Source organism: Trichechus manatus, unplaced genomic scaffold (assembly GCF_000243295.1).
Source record: "Trichechus manatus latirostris isolate Lorelei unplaced genomic scaffold, TriManLat1.0 scaffold00100, whole genome shotgun sequence".
In the NCBI taxonomy this organism is placed as follows: Eukaryota; Metazoa; Chordata; class Mammalia; order Sirenia; family Trichechidae; genus Trichechus; species Trichechus manatus.
In genome coordinates, this window is record NW_004444036.1 from 3645735 (window position 1) to 3668559 (window position 22825).

Genomic DNA, 22825 nt, shown 5'->3' on the forward strand with positions numbered 1-22825 from the left:
TGACTCCCTGCTTAACTGTTTTCAGAAATACAATGTGCTGGTTACCAGCACCCTCCAACAATCACTAATGTGGTTCTCCAATTAAAAACCAGACCATTAAGGCATTATGATCCCTGAGGAAGTTCACGACCCTTTTTCTCACTGCAAACCCTTGCCTTTTTTTTTGCCCCCATGAAAATAATTTAGTAGGACTGGAGAATGGCAGACCCTATGGCTTTGAACAACCCTGTGAAAATCGGGAATAACGTCAAATCAGTGTATTTGAAAATGTCAACTCGTATTCATTAACTCAGGTCTCAACATACAAATAAAAAAAATCAAAATACTAAAAAAGAAAAGTTCTCATCTAATTTTACAAATTTAATCACTTCTAAGGCTGGACATTTGCAGCTGAAATAAACTGTATCCATGTCCTTAACTTTCTATTTCAAGTACATCATGCAATCAATTAATTTGTTCCAATCTTCCAGGGGTTACTTCCAAGATGTTAGAGAACTCAATTTCCAAAAAAACACTGTTGGCATTCAAAAAGTAGCAGAATTACTAAACCCTTCTACTGGAAAATCCAGGCCGCTGTGTTCCCCAAATGGGCTTAAAACGAACCCATATCAATTATTTGTCGACCATCTGGTTGCTAACAATAGACTTTTGGAAGCCAGACTTAAAAATGCACAAACTAGCACAAAGTTCAGAAAATCAAAAAGATTCAATGCCCAAATCACATCTCCCTCCATACTTTCTCACCAGCTTCTTTATCTCTAATTCTAGAATCTTCATTTTCCTCAGTTCCTTACGGCCTTGACTTCTTTTCATGGTAAGATTATCACTAAGGCTTCCTATGAGATTATCTGTAAAGATGACGATGTCAAGAGGATGCATGCACCCGTGTATATCTAGGAAATGTGGTATACAACTAAGCTAAACTTAAAGTAACTTTTTAGCTGGTGGTGTTTTGTTATTCAAAGACTGTTACCACTGCACAAAGAGGAAGTGCCAAATCCAAAATGTTATTTTAAGAAATATTATATCCTGGAATGGTTTTGGAACCCTGGTAGCACAGTGGTTAAGAGCTTGGCTGCTAACCAAAAGGTTGGCAGTTCGAATCCACCAGCTGCTCCTTAGAAACCGTATGGGGCAGTTCTACTCTGTCCTATAGGGTCACTATGAGTCGGAATTGACTCGACGGCAACTGGTTTGGGATGGCTTTATTTGGAGGTGACCACCTCTGTGGTATAATTTGAGGGGTACTGAAAAATATGCCTATCCAAAAATATCTCTCCTCTGCTCCCCCCTCCACTCTCCAGTCTTCCAGAGAGTGAATTTTTCATCATCAGATTTACTAATGGACGCGAAACAATGTTAGAACCAAAGGAAGCCTTAGAATTAATCTGGTTCCACTCCTTCATTACACCGATCAGATTATGTGCCTTGCCCAAGGTAAGGTTCATTCTGCAACAAATATTTACTGAGTGCCCACCCAGCACCAAGCACAGTGCCAGGTACTGGGCAAAGGAAGATACCACCCACCTCCTCACCTCAGTCTCTCCAAATTCATAATCTAGTCTAGTGAGAGATGAAATTCAATATAAAAGTGTTGAGAGAAATGGGTGCCCTGGGTCACAGGAGCAGAGAGGAAGGTTTGTTGTTCTTTGTAAGTCAAACAACGTATTTGGTATAAAAATTCTCAAACTGCTCAGAAGTGCTCTTTGAACAGAAGATCATGGTGTGCTGGTATGTTCTGATGTGCTATGGCATGAAATTATTATGTACTGAATCAAGCGATAAAAACCCTATATTCCAGGAGGGGGGCAGACAGTAAAGTCAAATGAGCTTGATGAGATGAGCCAAATTCAGTTAAAGAAAGCTTTTTCCACCTGAAAATCCAATTTGCTCTGCATGTCTAGGGTCATGGTGAGACTCAGGAGGCCAAGTAATAATTCTAAATAGTACACTCAAGAAGGGCACTGACTTCAAAACAATGCAGAGGTTGGGGGTGGAGGGGGAGAATAAGGAGGAGGGAGAACCAGTGAAAGAAGATTGGGCAGCAGTTGATAACTGCTGAAGCTGGGTCATGGGGACAAGGGGATTCATTATACTAGTCCCTGTATTTTAGTGTATGTTTGAAACATTTCTAGTGACAACCAATAAAAGGAAAGTCTGGTCAAGGAATTTCATTCCCTGGGCAAATGCAAAACAGCTTATCCCTTAGTGTCTATGTGCAGCTGGTTATCTTCACTCATCATGCTTTGCCGAGCAAGACAAAGCATCTTAGGCACTTAAATCAAGTTAAGGGTACCAACAGTGGGACTAAATACTACTGTCATGCCTATCTCTTTTTAATTTTTTGAACAGGATACATTTATACCATTCAAAACTCTAAAAATATATAAATATAAAAGGTATACACTGAAAAATCTAGCTCCCATCCACCCAGTTTACCACTCCCAGGTAATTTGCCACTACTACCCCTAGGTAATTAGTTTCTCGGTCATCATCCAGTTGCTTCAAGCAAATATCATAAATTGGCATATCGTTTACATTGTCCTGTTCCTTGCTTTTTTTTTTACCTAACAATATATTTGGGAGGTCTTTCCACATCAGTAAGAAGCATTCTCATTCTTTTTTCTGGCTGTAGAGTATTCCATTGCATGGATGGATGATCATTTATTTATCCCAAGTTGATGGACATTTAGGTTATTTCCAATACGTTCCTGTTATAAACAATATCATACTTATCTTGGGAACAAAATAAATGTTATTAAAACAAGGTAGCTCAATATGTACTGGGACTAACAATACCAGTTGCCGTCAAGTCGACTCTGACTCATGGTGACCCCATGTGTGTTAGAGTAGAACTGTGCTCCATAGGGTTTTCAATGGCAGATTTCTCGAGAATAGATTGCCAGACCTTTCTTCCACGGTGCCTCTGGGTGGACTCAAATCTCCAACCTTTTGGTCAGCAGCACTAACCACGGACACCATCTTAACAGTAGTATGTTAACAATATCTTGATCAGTATTCTCCCTCCTATTCCTGGATCTCTAATCCTTTGAAGCTCAGCCCACGCTTAGCTAAACTCTACAAAACCTTTCTTGACCATTTCGGCCCACAGTGCGTGCTCCTTTCTTCTAGCACAGTTTTAGCCAAGTAGAACCTGCTCAGTAAACACTGATTAATTAACTGGCTTTAGTAAATGCTTCCCTTACTCATGACTCACAGGTTTTCTAGACCTGAGATATCCTTCACAGAAGGATTCTAGTCAGTTTTTCCCTGTGGATTATTGTAAAATCATAATCAAACTGTGATTCATTGCACAATTTTAAAAAAATCCAAATCCAACAAATTGAGTTCTCTTGGCATGCTCTGCACACAGAACAGGAAACATCGTGACATTCAGAAGGTGCCTGACATCTCAAGTCACAGGCACAAAATGATATTTAAACAGCATCTGTAGTAGCAACACAGCCAACATATATGAGTTACAAGTAACAGTCATGTGGGGTAGAGAGGCGCTCTCACGCGTTTAAAGGTAAATTACTCTCAGCATAATTCACAATCTACACTTTAATTTTACTCTGCAATCTACTTCATTCATTCAGCCAGTTTATATTGAGCGGGGCAACACTGGATGGGGAGGGGGGCCAGAGAAGGCCTCATTTCGAAGGTGACTTTTGACCTGAAGCCTATGTGATGAAACGGAGCCGGCCCCATAGAGAGCCAATGGAGCGGTGGCCCAGGCAGGAGGATTTCTCCTGGGGACAGTTGGCAGCAGGCAGAGGTGCGCGGCTGGCAAGTGAGGTTCCCATATCATTGCTACTAGAGAAGGTAAGTATTCATAACACACCACAAGTTGCTTTCAACCATTTTTAGCAGCAGAATCCTTGTCCTTAATCAAATTTTACCTGGAACCCCAGTATGTTAACAGATTAAAAGGATGAAAAGGGCTACGTGGAAGAAAATACTTCACTGCTTGCTAAATCCATGAAGTACCTACCTCCTCTCATCTTATGAGTTCTTCGCAACCTGGTTTGAAAAGGACTTAAAGCAAAAAAAAAAAAAAAACTCATATCAGGCTGGGGCCAGAAAACCTGGGTGGGGGGAGGGAGTAGTGATTATTACCATTCTATTAAATAATAATAAAATAAACCACCACCTCACCACTTCTGAGTACCTACTACAAGCTAGGCATTATCTGTACTCCTCACATCAACTCAGAACTGTAGGTGCTGTGGGTCTTCTCTTTAGGGATGAAGGAAGTAAAATCAGAGAAGCTGACTTGCTAAGGCCCCTGAAGGAAAAAGGCGCAGAGCCCACATCCGGCCCCAGAGCCATTTGGCGCCAAAGGCCATTTTTCCCTCGACCACACTGCCTGCCTCTAAAGAGCCCGCTTCATTTGCTATAAAAGAAAACACAATACTTGAACAATAAGAAACATAAATAAATAAAAGCCCTTTGGTTTGTTTCTTCTTTCAGACTCCCTTGAGGTTCTAAGCCACCTCTCAGGAAGCGCCTGGGAGAGTCAGCCTCAGCAGGACCCTAGATGTAAACCCTGGGGGCGCTGGAAGAAAGGAGAGAAGGGCCACTCCATCCTCTACAAGGAGCCCAGTCTGAGACTGAATTCAAATAGATTCCAACTTTCCCTCCCAGGTCAGTGAACCCAAGCCCCAGGTTCCAGGACTGCCCCCTAGCCCTAGCTAGAGCACTGGAAAAGGGGATACTTCAAGAGTTGGCCCAATTTCAGGCTCACTGACAGAGGAGATGGTTCCTAAGACCTGTTTTTGTCTCTGTATCTCAATCTCAGGGTGCCTCACCCCAGGCCGACTCAAAAACTCCTGGCAAAGAGTGCCGCAAACATCTGCAGTGCCCACCAGAAAGCCCCTGACTTCCCTCTCTTCTCAGAAAACACAGGCCCTTTACACTGCTACCTGGGGCTGTGGCAGCTGCTGTCCCCACTGGGGTCCATGGAACCATCTTCAAATGTCTGCCATCCTCTGCTGCTTCAAACACCAAATCAGTGAACAATGGCACCTTATTGTGCCTCGCCTGGGCAGGAAGCAAGGCTCTGAAGAGTGAATGAGTGAGAAACCTTAATGGACACCCTTCTGGAGCCAACACGGGGGAGGTGCAGGGATGGGCCCCTTTAGCAATCATAGGGGCCCCATAAAATAAGGAGAATTCTAGAGTGCTCAACCAATCAAAATACTTACATGCCATATACCAAGCTAGGGTGGTGAGGACTAGGAAACCAAATGTTGGTTAAAATTTAATTAGGGAGACAGATCTTATAAAAAATGAGCTAATAAAACATAAAGGGCCCAAAATGTAGTACCAACCATAATTATTACCAAACAAACAAAAAAAAAAAAACACAACAGTACAGAAAAATATTGTGGGATAGGGAAAGAAAGGGAATGGAGAAATCAGAAAAGATTCCATGGAAGAGATAAGAAGGGAGAAGAATGATTATAACATGGTTATACCACGTTACATTTATTATTATATTTACATGTTATAGTTGGTATATTGTATCAAACACCAGATGACACATTCTTCTATTTCAGACACCCACTCAGAAATAAATATTGCCTCTTTAAGTAATAAAGATCCATTTCTAACTACCTCAATTTTAACTGAAACACGGCATCAATTACCAGAAAGTTGCCTGTCTGAGTATCCTCTCCTAACTTTACATATGTACTTCATACTGGATGACTGAAAAAAGTAAAAGCCAGTTTCCAGCCAACTCCAGGAGAAAACCAGTAACTATACCTTCTCCCCAGGGACACCCAAGGCCAAAAACAAATCTCCACAATGGTCACTAAGGAGACCATGGTTTCGTCCTAATAAATTATGACCCTTCCCATAGATGTGCTTCAACCTTTTGTGTTTCCAGTTCAGTAACTGATAGTTTATGCCAGACAGAAAAAAAAAATGCCTGATTGACAAAAGTCAAGCTGCATACTGTCAGTGGGAGGGCAATTTGGCAACATCTATCAAAATTATGATACATACTCTTAACCCAACAACTCCACTGCTAAGCATTTATCCTACAGACATACTCACATAAGCATGGGAAGAGGGTGATTTGCTGCAGGAAAAATAAAATCTTGAAACAACCCCAACTAGGACACCAATTAAAAAGAAAGGTGCTGATACAGAAAGATACATTAAGTGAAAATAGCTAGATGGATCATACCATGCATATCATTGTCCAGTTGGTGCGTTTTTTATTCAATATTTTAATGTATATATATACATAGAAAATTTCTAGAGAATGTAAAAAATAAGAGGGATGGAATAGAGAACTTTACTTCTGTACCATTTGTATTTTTTAACATGAGTTTATATTTTTATAATTTTTTAAACGTATAAGAAAAATCCATGTACAATGAGAATTTATGAGAATATAGCCCTAAATTTCTCTCAGCAGTGCACGGAATCTTAAGGAAGACCCGATGATCTACATCTTGCTATAATTCCTACCCATACAGCTAAGAGTGGTCTCCATGAACAAGGGATGAAATCTAAGTGGTTTCTTATTAGTCGTCGTTTAATCAGAAAACCAAAGAACTTTCCACACTCCATTCTGGAAGCCTAGTGCATAATCAGATTTTTATCAATGTGTCTTCTATAATTTTAAGGAGCAAAAGCAGGTAACAATCAAAATATAATCCAGAACATTAGGAATTAGAAATCTTATTCAATGGATGCTAAAAATTACAGTTACTTAATTTCTAGAAGAAAAAAAATAAGCTGTGAGGGGCTTAAATACACACACACACAAGGATACTCATCATAGTTTTGCATGCCATAGCAAAACCAAAATTGGAAACAAGCCAAATGTTCACAACAGGAGACTGACTGAATAAATTGTAGTATAGCCATACAATGAAATTCTTATGAAGTCATTAAAATATTGTAGCTCTATATCATAAACATGGAAAGGTATGTGTGGCACATTTAAGCTAAAAGGCTGATGCTAATAGCATCTGTAGCATGACTCTATTTGGAAAATTCCAACATACCTGCTGGAAAAAGGTTAGAAGGAGATACAGCAAAACGTGAACCCATGGTTATCTCTGGGTAGTAGGACTACAGAGGATTTTGTATGTGTACATTTTGGCTGATCTGTATATTCTAAAATTTTCTACACACATATTTTTAATTGCATAATTTTTAACTTAAAAAAAGCTGGCTATATTATCCCTTCTTGGCAGACCCAGCGCTGTTTTACAGAAGAGCATTAAATATGAAATGTATTACTTGTTCTCTCTTTTCCTCCTCTTTGTCAGTCTTTTGATGGTTTTTCTGATGCTTTAGAGGCTAGAGAGAGGGGCAGATGACAGGTCTAACATTTTCAATGTTGCTTTTTTTCCTCTTTTAAATGTGGCTATAATGTTAGGCCATGGTTCTTAACCAGGGGCAATCGTGCCTCCTAGGGGACATTTGGCAATGTCTGGAGATATTTTTCATTGTCGCAACTTGGGGGCAGGGAGTTACTGATATCTAGTGGGCCGGGGCCAGGGATGCTGCTAGACATCCTACAATGCACAGGACAGCCCCTCCCAACAGACTTAACTGGCCCAAAATGTCAACAGTGCCAAGGCTGAAAGACCCTATGTTAGGCTAATGAGAGTCTTCAGGTTAACTCCCTAATTCTCCATAAAGAGCACAGGACAGGACAGTGGCTGCTCTGCAGTCTAACAAAGCCTGGCTGAGAGTCACCTCTGGTATCATGGAAAATGCGCTGACGATGGAGGCAGGCTATCTGAGGGGAATCCTGGATCTGCTGTAAAACCTCAGGCAGATGATCACATCATCCTGCTGATCTCCCATCCTCCTCCATAAAATGAGGATCCCACCACCCACCTCACAGGGTATACAAGAAGCTTAAACATAGTAATACAGGAGAAGAAAGGGTTTTATAAACTTTAAAGCACCGTGTACAAGTGACTGGTACTGTCACTCTAGGATACAAGTTATTTATGTCTACAGATGAAAATCCATTTAGAATTTCACCAGGTCTCTGCCTAGCACACTCCTCTGCCCTGAGTCACATTACCCACTTTGGATTGCAACTCGGCAGTATTTTTTTTTTTTTTCAGTAAAATACTCAGACTGAAAAACATAAAGAGTGCATTTTCTTGGTGAAAATATATGCAACAGAACATACACCATTCAACAATCTCTACATCCACAGTTCAATGACAATGGTTACATACTTCACATTGTTATCACTATTCTCACTATCTCTACCCATACTGTTTCATCACCATCAATTTAGGCTCTCTCCCTCTTGAAGTCCTTATCTGTGTGTTAGAGTTACTATTGTCAATTTGACCTCATATAGATAATTCTTTAAAAGAGCACAGTATTCAAGGCAAACATTCTTTATTAGTTGAGCTAAATCATTGTTTAAAGATGACACTAGTTTCAAGTCAAGGTTTAAAGATTATTTCCAGGCAATAGATTCAGGGAATCTCCCAGTCTCAATGGATCCAGTAAGTCTGGTTTCCAGAAGAATTTTAAGTTCTGTTCCACATTTTTCCTCCTTTTAATCAGGATCCATGTGCTGCGTCCTTGATCAAAACATTCAATAATGGTAGCCAGGCATCAACCATTAGATGTAGGAGATGCAAATCAAAACTACAATGAGATGAGATATCACCTCACACCTACTAGAATGGCAATGATCAAAAAACAGAAAATAACAAATGTTGCCGAGGATGTGGGGAGATTCGAACACTTACCCACTGCTGATGGGAATGTAAAATGGTACAACCATTGTGGAAAACAGTATGGCAATTCCTCAAAAAATTAGAAACAGAACTACCATATGACACAGCAATTCCACTCCTAGGTATACACCCTAGGGACCTAAACATACTGACACGAACAGACATACGTACACTGATGTTCACTGCAGCACTATTCCCAATAGCAAAAAGGTGGAAACAACCCAAGTGCCCATCAGCAGATGAGTGGATAAACAAAATGTGGAATATACATACAATGGAATACTAGGCAACCTTAAAGAAAAATGAAGTCCCGATACATGCTACAATATGGATGAACCTCGAAGACATTACGCTGAGTGAAATAAGTCAATCATAAAAGGACAAATATTATATGGTCTCACGTGTAGTGAACAAGAATGTCGTTTTATATTACATATTTCTTGGCCTAAGTTGTGAGATGGCAGAACTTTGTGGTTAAATTACAAGATCTAGAATTAGACTCCTAGGAAAGAATCTCAACTCTACCTCGTACTATTTGGGTGACCATGGAAAGTGATGTGGCTTCTCTGTGCCTGTTTCCACATCTTTCTATCTAAACCAGAACATTTGAGAATGAAATAATTTAGCATCTGGACCAGGAAATTTGAGACTGAAAGGGAGTGCTACCAATGTTAATTCTAGGACAACAGGCATAAACCAGACTTGTCCCCAGGCAAGCAGGGACATAAAGTCACTCTAAAGATAAGGATAAAAACGGTACCCACCTCACAGGTTGTTGTCAAGACTAAGTCAGATGCAAGAGGCAAAGCATGCAGTATATACTTATCAAATGCTAGCTAGTATTTTTTTTCCTTCATCCTTCCATTCATTCAGCAAGTCCTTAGTGCCCACGATGCTGAGTGCCTAGGAAGCCAACAGTAAGTCAGATACACCCACTCCCTATCCGCACCAGAGTTCCTCCTCTTGTTCCACAGTGTGTGTTAAATTCCTAAGACTTTCCTTACACACACACGCACAGTCATGACACAGGCAGAATTAGACACAAACCCACAAGTCAGCAGTATAGGTCAAGAACGTCCAGGAAATACATACCAAATGTGTAGCAGTTAAAAGTCTCCTTCACAAAAATGAACAATGAATAAGAGCTTGTCTAATCAACAAAGACAAAAGGATTTATTATTACCCCAAAGTCCCTGATTCAGGAAAGCTCTTTCAGTTTGACTAAAAGTTAGCTAAAAATGAGTCCCACAAAGGGCATTAATTAATAAAACTTAATTTAGCACTTAATATTTAAAAGCATGTTAAAGTATTAATTCCCTTTTATTTCTATGCACATTCCATTATAACCAACTAGTTTGTCTAGCAAGACAGCCGTACAGAACACACACATTATGAAAGTAAGTTACTCAAGCTTGCTTTGTTTCTTTTTTGAGGTTCATTTCTATCTTTTGCCAAGAAACAAGCAGTTTAATTTAGTATGCTGAAACAATTTTCTCTAAAAGTCGATACTCACCATGAGAGGTGGATGGTCCTTATTTCACACAAAAGTTTAATGACCTCTAAGGGCTTGGGACTCCTTAGTCACAAGTTCCCCTCCCTCCCTCTTTCCTCCCCCCATTGCAGGAAAATGGTCTCCATTATTATCGCCATAAATTCTCATATTCAAACATTTCCATCCTCAACTGCGGGGCCTTGCCCTTCCCTCCTCCTCCAGGTTCATATTTTACCAGGTGCACTCTTACTCAGCCCTCCTTCTGTGCCAATTTCTCCAGGCCGTTATGGAGGCCTCGCTCCACTCCTTCCTCGGCCGTTAGGTCTAAGCACTAGTCAGGCTCCCTCACTGGAAACACAAAACATGGCCCACTCAACAGAGAATGTCTATCAAATAAGCTGGGTGTGCATGATTCAGAACAAGTGAGCAAATGGCAGTTTCTGTCGTACTCCAGTCCTCTGCCTTGATGAAAAGAAGCTGAAATGAATGACCTGCGTTTTCAACCGGTGCTGGTTACAGGGATGTGTTCAGTTTGTGAAAATTCAACAAGCTGTACTATTTAGGTGCATAATACGGATGTATGTTATACTTCAGTTAAAAAATTTTTTTTGAAGCAGCAGCTCTGTTTTGTGGTAAATATATTTGTGACAAAACATTTGCCATTTCAATATTCGCCATATGCACAATTTAGTGACATTATGTTCATCATGTTGTGCAATCATCACCATTATGTTTCCAAATTTTTTCATCACCCTTATCAGAAGCCCAGCGTCCTCCACGAAATGAGTCCCTGTTTCCCCTTCCTCCCATCTACCCCTGGTAACCACTAATAAACTTCGGTCTGTGTACACTCGCTGTCTTAGTTATCTAGTGCTGCTATAACAGAAATACCACCAGTGGATGGCTTTAATGAACAGAAATTTATTTTCTCACGGTTTAGGAGGCTAGAAGTCCAAATTCAGGGTGCTGGCTCCAGAGGAAGGCTTTCCCTGTCTGCTCTGGCGAGACGTCCTTGGTGATCATGTGGCATGTGTCTTTCCCTCTGTTTGTGCTTGCCTGCTTGCTTAATTTGCTCTCTTATATCTCAAGAGATTGACTGAAGACACACCCTACGCTAATACTGCCTCATTAAAAATAATTAAGAAAACTCATTCCCAGATGGGATTATAACCATAGGCATAGGGGTTAGAATTTACTACACTTATTCTGGGGGGACACAATTCAATCCATAACACTTGCCTATTCAAGATTAGGTCATATATGTAGACTCATACAATATTCATCCTTTTATGATTGACTTCTTTCACTCAGCATGATGTTTTCAAGGTTCATCCATGTTGTAGTATGTATTAGGACTTCATTTCTCTTTATGGCTGAGTAATATTCCATAGTATGCATATGCTACATTTTGTTTATCCATTCATCTGTTGATGGACACTTAGGTTGTTTCTGCCTTTTAGCTATAGTGAATAGTGCTGCAATAAATATTCGTATACGTGTATCTGTGTGTTCCTCCGTAAAAAAATTTTAAAGTAGCTTGCAGTATGTAAACTTCTACATAAAGTAAGCATATGTTATGTATCACCCACACTAGTGTTTTTCAAACTGTTTTCTAACTGTGTGTTGCTACCAACTAGTGGACCACACAATCAATTTCAAAGGACCTGACAAGCATTTTCTTAATAGGATGGACAATATAAGAGTGCATTACACACAATGAAGGCAACTACTGTTTCATGAAAGTTTGTTATAGCAGCCCTAGATAACTAAGACAGAATTTGGTACTAGAAGAGTAGGGTGCTGCTCTAACAGATACTTAAAATGTGGAAGTGGTTTTGGAATTGAGTAATGGGGTACAGGCTGGAAGAGTTTTAAGGTGTCTAATAGTAAAAGCCTAAATTGCCTTGAAGAAACTGTTGGTAGAATTATGGACGTCAAAGGCAATTCTCGTGAGGGCTCAGAAGGAAGTGAGGAGAGTTACAGAGAAACTCTCTATCATCTTAGAGAATACATATGGTGTCAGCAACAGAATGTTGCTAGAAATGTGGATGTTAAATGTGCTTCTGGTGAGGCTTTAAAAGAAAATGACAAACATATGATTGGACACTGGAGGAAGGGTGATGCTTTTTATGCAGTGGCAAAGAACTTGTCTGAATTATGTTCAAAAGTTTGGTGGAAGGTAGAACTTACGATGAATTTGGATATCTGGCTGATGAGATTTCGAAACAAGATCTTAAAGGGGCCATGTGGTTTCTCCTTGCCACTTATAATAAAATGCGAGAGAAAACAGATGGACTTAAAAATGAACTGTGCAAAAGGAAAACAGAACTTAAAGATTTAGAAAATTCTGTTGTACAAACTAAGGACACATGTCCTAGAATGTTCAAGGACATGGCTATGCAATCTTTTGCTGAAGAGATTACGCCTGTGACTGATGGATCTAACCAACTACCACAGAAGAAAACCCATCAGCTTAGACTGAAAGGGACAGAGAAAAACGAAAGCAAAGAACTCTGTCTGCCTCTTGAAATTCTATAGGCAGGAAACAGGCCAAAGGAGTTACGTCTTTTGTCCGCCAAGAAAACAAAAGGACAATCTCTGGAGTAGCTCAGAGATCAGCAGAACTGTTGGAAGCAGCATGGGAAGCAGGGCCTTCTCAGTTTCAAAGGGTGAGGCCATGGTATCACAGATCTCAAAGGGAGGGCCACAGCTTTCTAGGTTTCAAAGAGTCAGATCTTCGCCAACTCAGTTCCAGAGTGTGGGGCTGCTGTTAAGGTGTGCCAGGGAGATGGGGCCGCTGCCCAAAGCTGAGGGTGCGGGACTGCCATGCTCAAAGGGCAGAAGAATGGGGCCTGCCGGGGCTGAGGAGGTGGGGTCACCACTCAGAGGGACAAGGAAAATGGGGTTGCCTAAAGCCGAGGGAGCAGAGTTGCCATCCCAGAGGGCCTAGAAGGCAGAGCTGAAGCCCAGAGCCGAGGGGCCTCCACCCAGAATCCAGAGGGCATGGCCAACACCCAGAGTCTGGAGGGCAGGGCTATTGTGTAAACTGTCTCAGAGAACAGAAGATTCTTTTCAAGCCCTGACAGCTAATGTAAATTGTTCTGCTGGTTTTTGGACTTGCTTGGTGCCTGTCATGGTTTGAATTATGTCCCCCAAAAAATGTGTGTATCAGTTTGGCTAGGCCATGATTCCTGGTACTGTGTGATTTTCCTATATGTTGTAAACCTGCCTCTATGATGTTAATGAGGGAGGATGGGTAGCAGTTATGTTAGTAAGGCAGGACCTGATCTATAAGACTGGATTGTGTCCTGAGGCAATCTCTTGAGATATAAAAGACAGAAGTGAGCAGTGAGACAGGGGGACCTCATACCATCAAGAAAGCAGTGCCAGGAGCAGAGCGCGTCCTTTGGACGGACAGGGGTCCCTGCACCGAGAAGCTCCTAGTCCGGGGGAACACTGATGAGAAGGCCGACAGAGAGAGAAAGACTTCCCCTGGAGCCGACATCCTGAATTTGGACTTTTAGCCTACTTTGACTGTGGGGAAATAAACTTCTCTTCGTTAAAACCATCCACTTGTGGTATTTCTGTTATAGCAACACTAGATGACTAAGACAGTGCCTGTTATCCCTTCTTTCCCTCCAATTTCTCCCATTTGTAATGTAAATGTCTATTTTGTGCCTGTTCCACCATTGTACTTTGGAAACAGATAACTTGTAATCTAGATTTCACGAATTCACACATGAACAGGAATTTTGCCCCAGGATGGAATACACCTAAAGTCTCACCATATTTGATTTAACTGATTCAGAAGATGAGATTCTGGACTTGGAGTTAAGACTTCTGGGATGATGTGGTGGGGTGAATGTGTTTTGCATGTGGCAAGGACATGAATTTTGGGGGGCCAAAGGGTGGAATGTTATGGATTGAATTGTGTCCCCCAAAACGGTGTTGTAAATTCTAACCTCTATGGCTGTGGTTATAATCCCATTTGAGAATGAGTTGTCTTTGTTATGTTCATGAGGAAGGATTAGTGTAGGGTGTATCTTGAGTCAATCTCTTTTGAGATATAAAAGAGATTAAACAAGCGAGCAGAAGAGAGATGGGGTAAGATAGATGCCAAGACACTTGGAGATCTCCAAGGAACCAGGAAGCAGAAACTGAAGAGACAAGGACCTTCATCCAGAGCCAGAGAGAAGGCCTTCCCCTAGAGCCAATGCTCTGAATTCAGACTTCTAGCCTCCTAAACTGTGAGAAAATAAATTTGTTTGTTAAAGCCATCCACTTGTGGTATTTCTGTTATAGCAGCACTAGATAGCTAAGACACCATCCTATACCTGTCAGAGGAAGTTTAAAGAAAATATACAAAGAGGGCCAGTCCCAAGGCTGAGCCCCCATCACATAAGCCCCCAGAAGAACAGGCTGCTAACATTTGAGAGCAGAAGGACAGGGAAAAGCTATTGCCCTGGCACACTAGGTGATAAATCATGCGGCTTTGGATTCTGACCAGAGGGGAAACCACTTCCCAAGATAAGAGGGTTTTCCCATTATTCTTGGCAGGAGGTAGAGAAAGGCAGAGGGGAGAAAGGCCGCAGTAAAGAAGTAAAGCATATGTTCTAAGCAAATCACTTTCAGGACAGGTGGTTTTCATTTTGAGAACAAAAATGATGCTTAAAACATTTCAAAGGTTACTCCGGATGTGAGGCATGGGCTTGCCAGGAGCAGAAAACAGCGCTCTGGGGTCTAGAGTGTTCCAAAAGTGTCAGAGCGGTGACAGATGCGGGCAGGGGACACGGAAGAGAGTGGTCCCAGACAGAAAGGATGGAATGATCTTCTAAACTACTTAAAAGTTGTTCATTACATTAATTATCCAAATCATTCATTCAACAAATATTCATTGAGCATCCAGTATGCGTCGGGAACTGAGTTAGGGGCTAGGGATACAGCAGGAAAAAGACAGACCAGGCCCTGCCCACATGGAGGAGAGACAGCAAGTGCCAAGTAAATCGAGAAACCAACACAATATGTACAGGCTGCTGTAAGTACTCAGGAAGAAAGAGGGTGATGTGCCAGGAAGGGGAGAAGGAAACTTAAGATGGAGGAAGTCTCTTTAGATGGCCCGGGATGGCTTCTCAGAGGTGAAAATATTTAAGCTCACACTTGAAAGAAGAGAAAGAGCCAGCCAAGCAAAGAGCCAAGGAAAGGGCATTCCGAGCAGAGGGAGTTGCAGGGGCCTAGGCCCAGAGACAGAGAAGGACTCTATGCAGCCCAGGGCAGACGGAAAGCTGCTGTGGCCCAGTGGGAGGGTGACTGCGACAAGGTTGAAAAGGCAGGCCTGAGCCAGACCATACAAGATCCAGGCGGCCACAGGAAAGAAAATGGGTTTCACCGAAAAGCAAGGAGAGCTGCTGAAGGGGCAGAACACTGGGATACATTATTTTGATGTTAAGATAAAAATTACTCTTAAATCATCCACATAAAACAAAGTATTCAGATGACATCATGTCTCCAAAATAAATAAGAAGTAGCACTATAATGCACCACAGGAATACAAGATGCTAATAATAGGTGAAACTGTGTGCAGGGGGCAGTGGGAATATGGGAACTCTCTGCGCAATTTTTGTGTAAACCTGAAACTGCTCTAAAAAATACAGTCTATTTAAAAAAGAAAGTGTACCAGAAGAACTAGATGGTGCCCAGCTACCAGTACCAATAGTTCTGATCAGGGCCACAATAGATGGATCCTGACAGAGTGGGAAATAAACGTAGACCAGACCCTCAAATTCTTAAAAAAAATCCAGACTTACTGGGCTGGTTAAAACTGGAGGACTCCCCCGGACTACTGCCAAGATACTCTTTAACCCTCGAACTGAAACAAGCCCAAGGTCACCATTTAGCTAAATAACAGATTGTCTCACAAAATAAAGACTATCACCAGTGAGTACTGTGCTCCTTTGAGAAATCATCTCTCTGAGACCAAACGGTCAATAATTACTTTAAAACAAAGATGAGAAGGTAAGGGGATAGGGAAACCAGATTAATGGACCAACCAGAACAGAAATACTGAGAATGTTCATGCATTATGAAGAATGTAACCAACGTCAATGAACAATTTGTATAGAAATTGTTAAACGGGGAACTAAACTACTGTGTAAACCTTCACCAAAAACACAATGTCTTTTAAAAAAAAAAGTGGCACTACGTTAGAGCTTGCCGATAGATATTTTTATTGAGGAGTCTTGTCCCCTACAGGCAAGCAATTTTAGCCTAAATATGAGATGAAAACAAGGCATTCAACGGGGGGAAGGGTGGGAGAGGAGAATTTGTGATTGGCAAGGGAACACTATTATTAGCAATTAACTCAAAGTTAGCAAATATAAAGCATATAAACCAGTTGCCATCGAGTCAATTCCAACTCATAGCGACCTTGTAGCACATAGCAAAGCTAATTAACAAAACAAACTCTAGAAAGTTTCCTAAACAAACACATACACACATCATGGTAGAAACCCAAGTGGAAATTGCTTGATGTGTATGGGGGTTGCCTAAGCTGGTGCCCAGGTTAACTGAAACAACCTATGGGGTCATCATGGCAGTGCCCTAAACAACTTCTAGATCATAAATCAGATGAACTGCTGAGTACTTTTCATCAAGGTTGATCTTTCATTTTCTTCTCCCTCACGCAGGCTGAATACAGGTATTTGTAACTTGCAAACTCGAAGCTGAACTGGAAATGGCTCTTCCGAATTATCACAGTAACACAGTCTTCCTGACTTGGGTCCCCAGGCTCCATTTTCTTGAATTCAAACATATCTGTGAGACATAAGCATGACCCACACACACCTTCTCCCTGGAACCTCCTTACTTTGGGGAGCCACCTGGCCATGACTAAAAAGTCATTCTTGGGTTATAAACCTGAGCAAGGCTAACCGGCCAGCCCCCAGATCTAACCCATGACAGACATCAACCAGGAGAACTTGGCAGCCACAAAGGCCACACCGAAACAAGCCAGGGACAGCAACACTGCTGGCATTTATGGTATAATATGCCAATGAGAAAGGAGAAGGGGCCAAGGAAGGTACAAACACATCACCTAGGGAGGGCCTGCAGAGTCCCAGGTGCCTTCACATTGGTGACTTCCAATAATCCAGCAATCCTGTGAAGTGGTATTATCTTGATTTACACATGAGGAAATTAAGACTTAGAGAATGCCTGGGTTTTTGTTTTTGTTTTAGTGGCCCAAGGCTCCACAGTTAGCTAAGTGAGGAGTTGAGCCTCCCGGGCCTGGCACTCCCTCACCTGTTACTTGCTCTAAACCGCTGATCCAAACACTTCACTGTCCAAACGGACGCCTGGCGGGGGTGGGGGCTGGCTGCATGGAGCTGTCTGTGTGTAGCGTCCCCTGGAGAAAACCCATCCAGCCGTTGATAGCAGTCAGAAGGGAAGAGTTATCAAACCTAACGACAGTGCTGCTCAAAATCTTTATAAATGCTGCTACAACCGGGGCTCTGCCGAAAAAAGCCACTTGTGTCATGGAGGAGGGCTTGGGGAAAGAAATTCCCTTCCACCTCAAGTAAGAAAACTGAGGCTCAAGCCAGAGAGGAAAACTGTGTGGCTCACCATCTCAAAAGGGCTGGGTTGAGACCAAATTCCCCAACAAAGCCACCCTCCTAGCCTACAGGGTGGCGAGTCAACAGGCTACAAAAGATTCAGACCTCGTAACAATCAAAGCATATGGATGGCCTACTTACAATCTCAGCCAAGTCTGTAGCGCTCGCGGCTTTGGCTGCTGAGGGCTCCATTCTGTGGAGAATGCAGTGGCGACTTCAGGATGACTGGGTCTGAACTCTGGGCAAGAGTGAGCTCCGCGCTCGCCGAGAACTACAAGGCTCTCTGATTCACTTGACAGCAGAATTATTCTAAGCATCCTGTACCGTACCCAGCCCGCTTGCCCCTCCCACTACACATTCACACTTTTTTTTTTAATTCTCTGCACTTATGTCTGTCACACAAATCAAGTGCGACTCATTTTTAAAAATTAATCCAACCTCTGGTACTGGAGAGTGGGGAACCTTTATAACCAAGGAAGAGGAGGAAGAGGTACCTAATTAGGAAGAAGTTATAATTAACATCAGAGAGGAGAGACTTGGAGAACCGCAGAGTCTGCAGTAACAGCAAAATGGAGATTATTTGAGACAGCTGAAGCACTCCACCCAGGCCTCCAGAAGGGGACACGCACGGGAAACAAAGGGCATATGGTGTTTGCTTTCTTTAACATCCGTTCTCACCATCAAGAACGGCACCAGCAAAGGCTCATTACTTACATGTGGACAAACCTCCCCTGAAAATAGGCTCTAAGATACAGCTCATAATCAAGGAAATTCCTTTGTAAAGCAAAGGACTTTGTATATAATTGACTTTTTAATTATATATAAAACAAAATTTAAGAAAGTCTAAGTAACTGGCAGAACATCTATTTGGCTTAGTGAAGTGTGAATTATATTTTGAAAGAAAAGTCAATTTGTGTTAATTTCAAGTTCATAGAGTAACTCAAATACCGTTATATTCAGAACAGGATTTTGTTTTTCCCAAGGAGAGATTCCAAGGGGCTAACTTAATAACTAGATAAGAATGATTTCCTATTATTTACCACTAGTTACATATTTAAATATTTCTATCCTACAGCAAATGGGTTTATCTAATGTGATTTAAGAAATAATCTATCTACTGCAAATGTTAATTTTACCACTATCCTCAATATTGCCCAGACTATTAAACTGTCCAAAGGTCAACTTCAGCGCACTCCCTAACCAAGTTATGACAAATTCCTGAATTGGTAAGATCTAAATTAATGAGGCTTTTCACAGAAACTTAAAGCTTGCATCAGCTTCAAAAAAAACACTCACACATTACTTACAAGCCTGTTGGCATCACTGATCACATCCGATTATCACCCAGCCAGGATTAGCTGTGATTGGGTCTACTTGCCCACAGATAACAAGTTCAAAGTCAAGGGGCCCTGCTGCCTGTGGTAATTTAGAAAGGCTGCCAAGTGAAAGGAACTGAGGGCCAGACACTCCAATCTGGCCGGTCAATAACCATCAGTGAGCACTGCTGGTGGCCTACCCTCCTTCCTCCTTCCCAGCAGCCACTACTGATCCCAGGTGGCTCCCTCTGCTCCCCACCCCACCCCCCGCCCATTCCCAGCTCCAGAGGAGTAGCATAATTAACTCTAAGCCAATCACTGATTCAGGGGAGGACAACAGGAACGAGGCTCACCCACTCAGACTGCAGAAAGGCCTCCTCCTACATACAAGCTGTGAGCAAGGAGGCAAAGAGCCCCAGCTGCCAGTGGATGCCAGTCTACAGCCATCGACAATCACCAGACAACCAGCAGGGAAACCATTCCTTGGGTGAAGCTGCTGCCAGACGACAACAGGAGGCGAGACAGAGAGAACACAGGCCTCTGATGTCAACACTGAGCAGCTGGCACACTGCACCTATCTCTGGACTCCCAGTTATGTGAGACACAAACATCGTGTTTAAGCCAGTCTGAGGCAGGTTTCTGTTGCCTGCAATTTAAAGCATGCTGACAGGAACTGGCTGAGAGATAGCTAGGGACTGAGAGCAAGAGTTTATAATGTGGTAGAGACTTCTTAAATAATACACTCACAGAAAGCATCTCCGTTATTGTTAAAGAAAGCAGCCCTGGTGGTGCAACATTTAAGCGCTCAGCTGCTAACTAGCTCGGTTGCTAACCAAAAGGTCGGTGGTTTGAACCTGCCCAGAGGCTCCACAGGAGAAAGACCTGGAGATCTGATTCCGTAGTAAAGATTACAGCCTAGGAAACCCTATGGGGTAGTTTTACTCTATCACACGGGGTCACTATGAGTAAGAATTGACTGGATGGCACCCAACAATAACACGTTAAAGAAAAAGGAGAAATATAAAATGATGAGTGGGTGCCTAGGGCTGAGCATGGAAATGGGGTATGACGCAAATGGACACAAGGGTTTTTTTTTGAGGGTGATGGAAATGTTCTAAAATTAGACTGTGGCAATGGTTGCACAACTCTGTAAATAAACTAAAAAGTCATTGAATGGTACCCTTAAAACTGGTTAATTTTATGCTATGTAAATTGTATCTCCATAAAGTTGTTACAAAAAGCTAGGAGGGACAGGTATTCATTCATTCAAGCTAGGTCACTGAGTTGAAGGCATTTTCCCCCATTCACATCTGAGCCTGCCATGCCCCTGCTTAAAATCCTTCCTTCATGGCTCCCAATGACTTCTAGCATCCAAGTTCCTTAACAAGGGCATGCAAGAGCCCTGTCACCTCCCTGGCCTCAGTCTTCCCACTTCCCATTTTGCTCAGCAGCAAGGCTTACTTCCAGATCCCCCATGAAACTGTTCCTCCCGTCGCCTGCCTCTGCTCACGCTATATCCTCCATCCTGGCTCAGAGGCATACTGAGGGGGGATTAGAGGGCATTTGCCCCCGGGTGCAACTCCAAGGGAGTGCCAGACTAAGATGGCTGGTGAATCATCCCACCACCGTCGGGTGGGGGGTGGGATGGGGTGGGGGTGGGGGGACCATGCAAACTTAAAGACTGCCCCTGGGTGCTCATTATGCTCACTACACCTCTATCCCAGGGTGCTCTCTCCAGTCCTCCTCACCTGGTTGAATTCCTTCCTCTCCTGCCCCAGGCTCAGCAGGGCCCCTTCCTTTGTGCTCCCCTGGCATTCTGGGCCTGAGTCTTCCACAGCATGCTCCACAATGCGGTGGAAAGGTATGCTTCTGGGTTCTGTCTCTTTCCACCCAACTGTAACCCTAGGGCCTAGAACAGCACAGGATATAGTAGACACTCAACAGACGCTGGCCGAACCAGCTTCTCCTCAGGTCACTTCTGTCATTGAGGTTGGAGGTGTGAGCACCAGAGGCAGGTTTCAGGTGGCCTGGCTCTAGCCCAAATCCTACTTCCCTACGGCGCCTTCAAGCAGCAGCCACACTGCCGGCTCCACCTGTGCCCACGTCGCGTGTCTAACCCTGTAATAAATCCCTGGTGCTCTATCACTCACGGGGCCTCTGCTTCTCTGCTCGATCCCTCACTGGGGCAGATGTTACCGGGGATCATGCATCATGTGTCTCTCACTGTAAACATTTTTAAAAAGGAGAGGAAGGAATGTCCAGCTTTCTCTTTTTCCCTCATTGTGGGGTTTCACTTACTTTTTAAATCGCGAGACAGAGTAAGGAGCTGGGGTAAGAAAAGCCACAAATGCAAGTAAGAATGGGAAACACTTGTTTTCAAAGAAAGATTACAAGTTAAAAGAGGGATACACTAGGTTGAAGAACAAGCAAAAGCTGGGAAGATCCATCTCCCCCTGGTGTCTTACGTGCCTGCTGGACCTCAGGGGAAAAGATTAAATAGGAAGGTTTAAGACATGTTCAAAAGACAGTTGCTGGGGAGTGTTGGCTATCAAAAAGGAAAGTCCTAAAGTGAAAGGAGCAATCACAGCCCTCCCCTAAAACCCCACTGTGGAATCTGTGCTTCATTACACAGACTTCACCAAACCCTCCTTCCTCACGTGTTCTGGCTCTCCAACCACCACCAAAAATGAAACTCCAAACCCTGGAGCACAAGAGCTGAAATAACACTTTAAGTATTCACGAGGGCAATTTCAATTTCTACCTCATAATCATGACTCTCCTTTTCCATATTTGGGCCCAGCTTCCTTGGACATGCTCTGATCCGGGAACCTTCACAGACATTATCTAATGCTCCACAGGTCAGCGAGCTAACCAGTAAGTGCTGTTTTTTTCTCCCAGCTCTGATTTAAACCAGTCTGGACGAAATCACCAAGAACTTGGTGAATTCCCTTCCAAAGGTGGTGGTGGCGGGGTGGGGGGGGAGCTGTTGAGATTTCTCATGGAGTCTGAGTCAGCAGGAAGCTCTTAGGATGTCAGAAAGCTTGTCTTTAAACATCTCAATCTGATTTCCACAGTGAAATTTTCAAAGCTGTCATTCCACTCCGTAGCCCCCAAAACACCTGGCAGATTTATCAAATCACTTCAGCAGCTTAAAAAAAAACAGTGCCCAGCCTCACCCCCAAAACCCAGTGCCGTCGAGTTGATTCCAACTCACAGCGACCCTATAGGACAGGGCAGAACTGCCCCATAGGGTTTCCAAGGCTGTAAATCTTTACAGAAGCAGACTGCCACATCTTTCTCCCTCAGAGCAGGCTGGTGGGTTCGAACAGCTGACCTTTCAGTTAGCAGCCGAGTGCTTAACTACTGCACCACTGGGGCTCCTCTTAGCCTTAGCCTCAGCCTCCCCCCTCCCCGAGACTTTTAATTCAATAGGTCTGCTGTGGGCCCAGGAATCTATATTGTTTCAACTCCCTTAGGTGAGTCAGGTGATCAAGGCAGCCATAAGGTGAAGGGCTGGGTCTCAAAGTGGCCCTTATACCCTTGCTATTAAAAGTAGCTTCACCTGAGGAAATGCTCGCGATCACTAACCATTAGAGAAATCCAAATTAAAACCACAATGAGATACCATCTCACCCCAGCATTACTGGCACGAATCAAAAACACTGGAAATAA

General features: G+C 42.8%; 1 protein-coding gene across 6 annotated transcripts in view; it reads right to left on the reverse strand.

Moving 5' to 3' along the window:
- SH3KBP1 (SH3 domain containing kinase binding protein 1) overlaps positions 1-22825 on the reverse strand; it is a 407394-nt gene that overhangs the window by 266657 nt on the left and 117912 nt on the right. Inside the window, exon 1 of one of the 6 annotated variants that reach the window (XM_023737267.1) lies at positions 19507-19741. The exons of 4 other annotated variants lie outside the window; for them this stretch is intronic. Coding sequence is in view for 1 of the 2 variants with exons in the window: in XM_023737266.1 (XP_023593034.1) it covers positions 17979-18029 (51 nt within the window). In the remaining variant the exon portion in view is untranslated. Of the gene's footprint in view, positions 1-17978; positions 19265-19506; positions 19742-22825 lie in introns of those variants that run through there. One more of the 6 variants, XM_023737266.1, reaches the window with a different exon arrangement.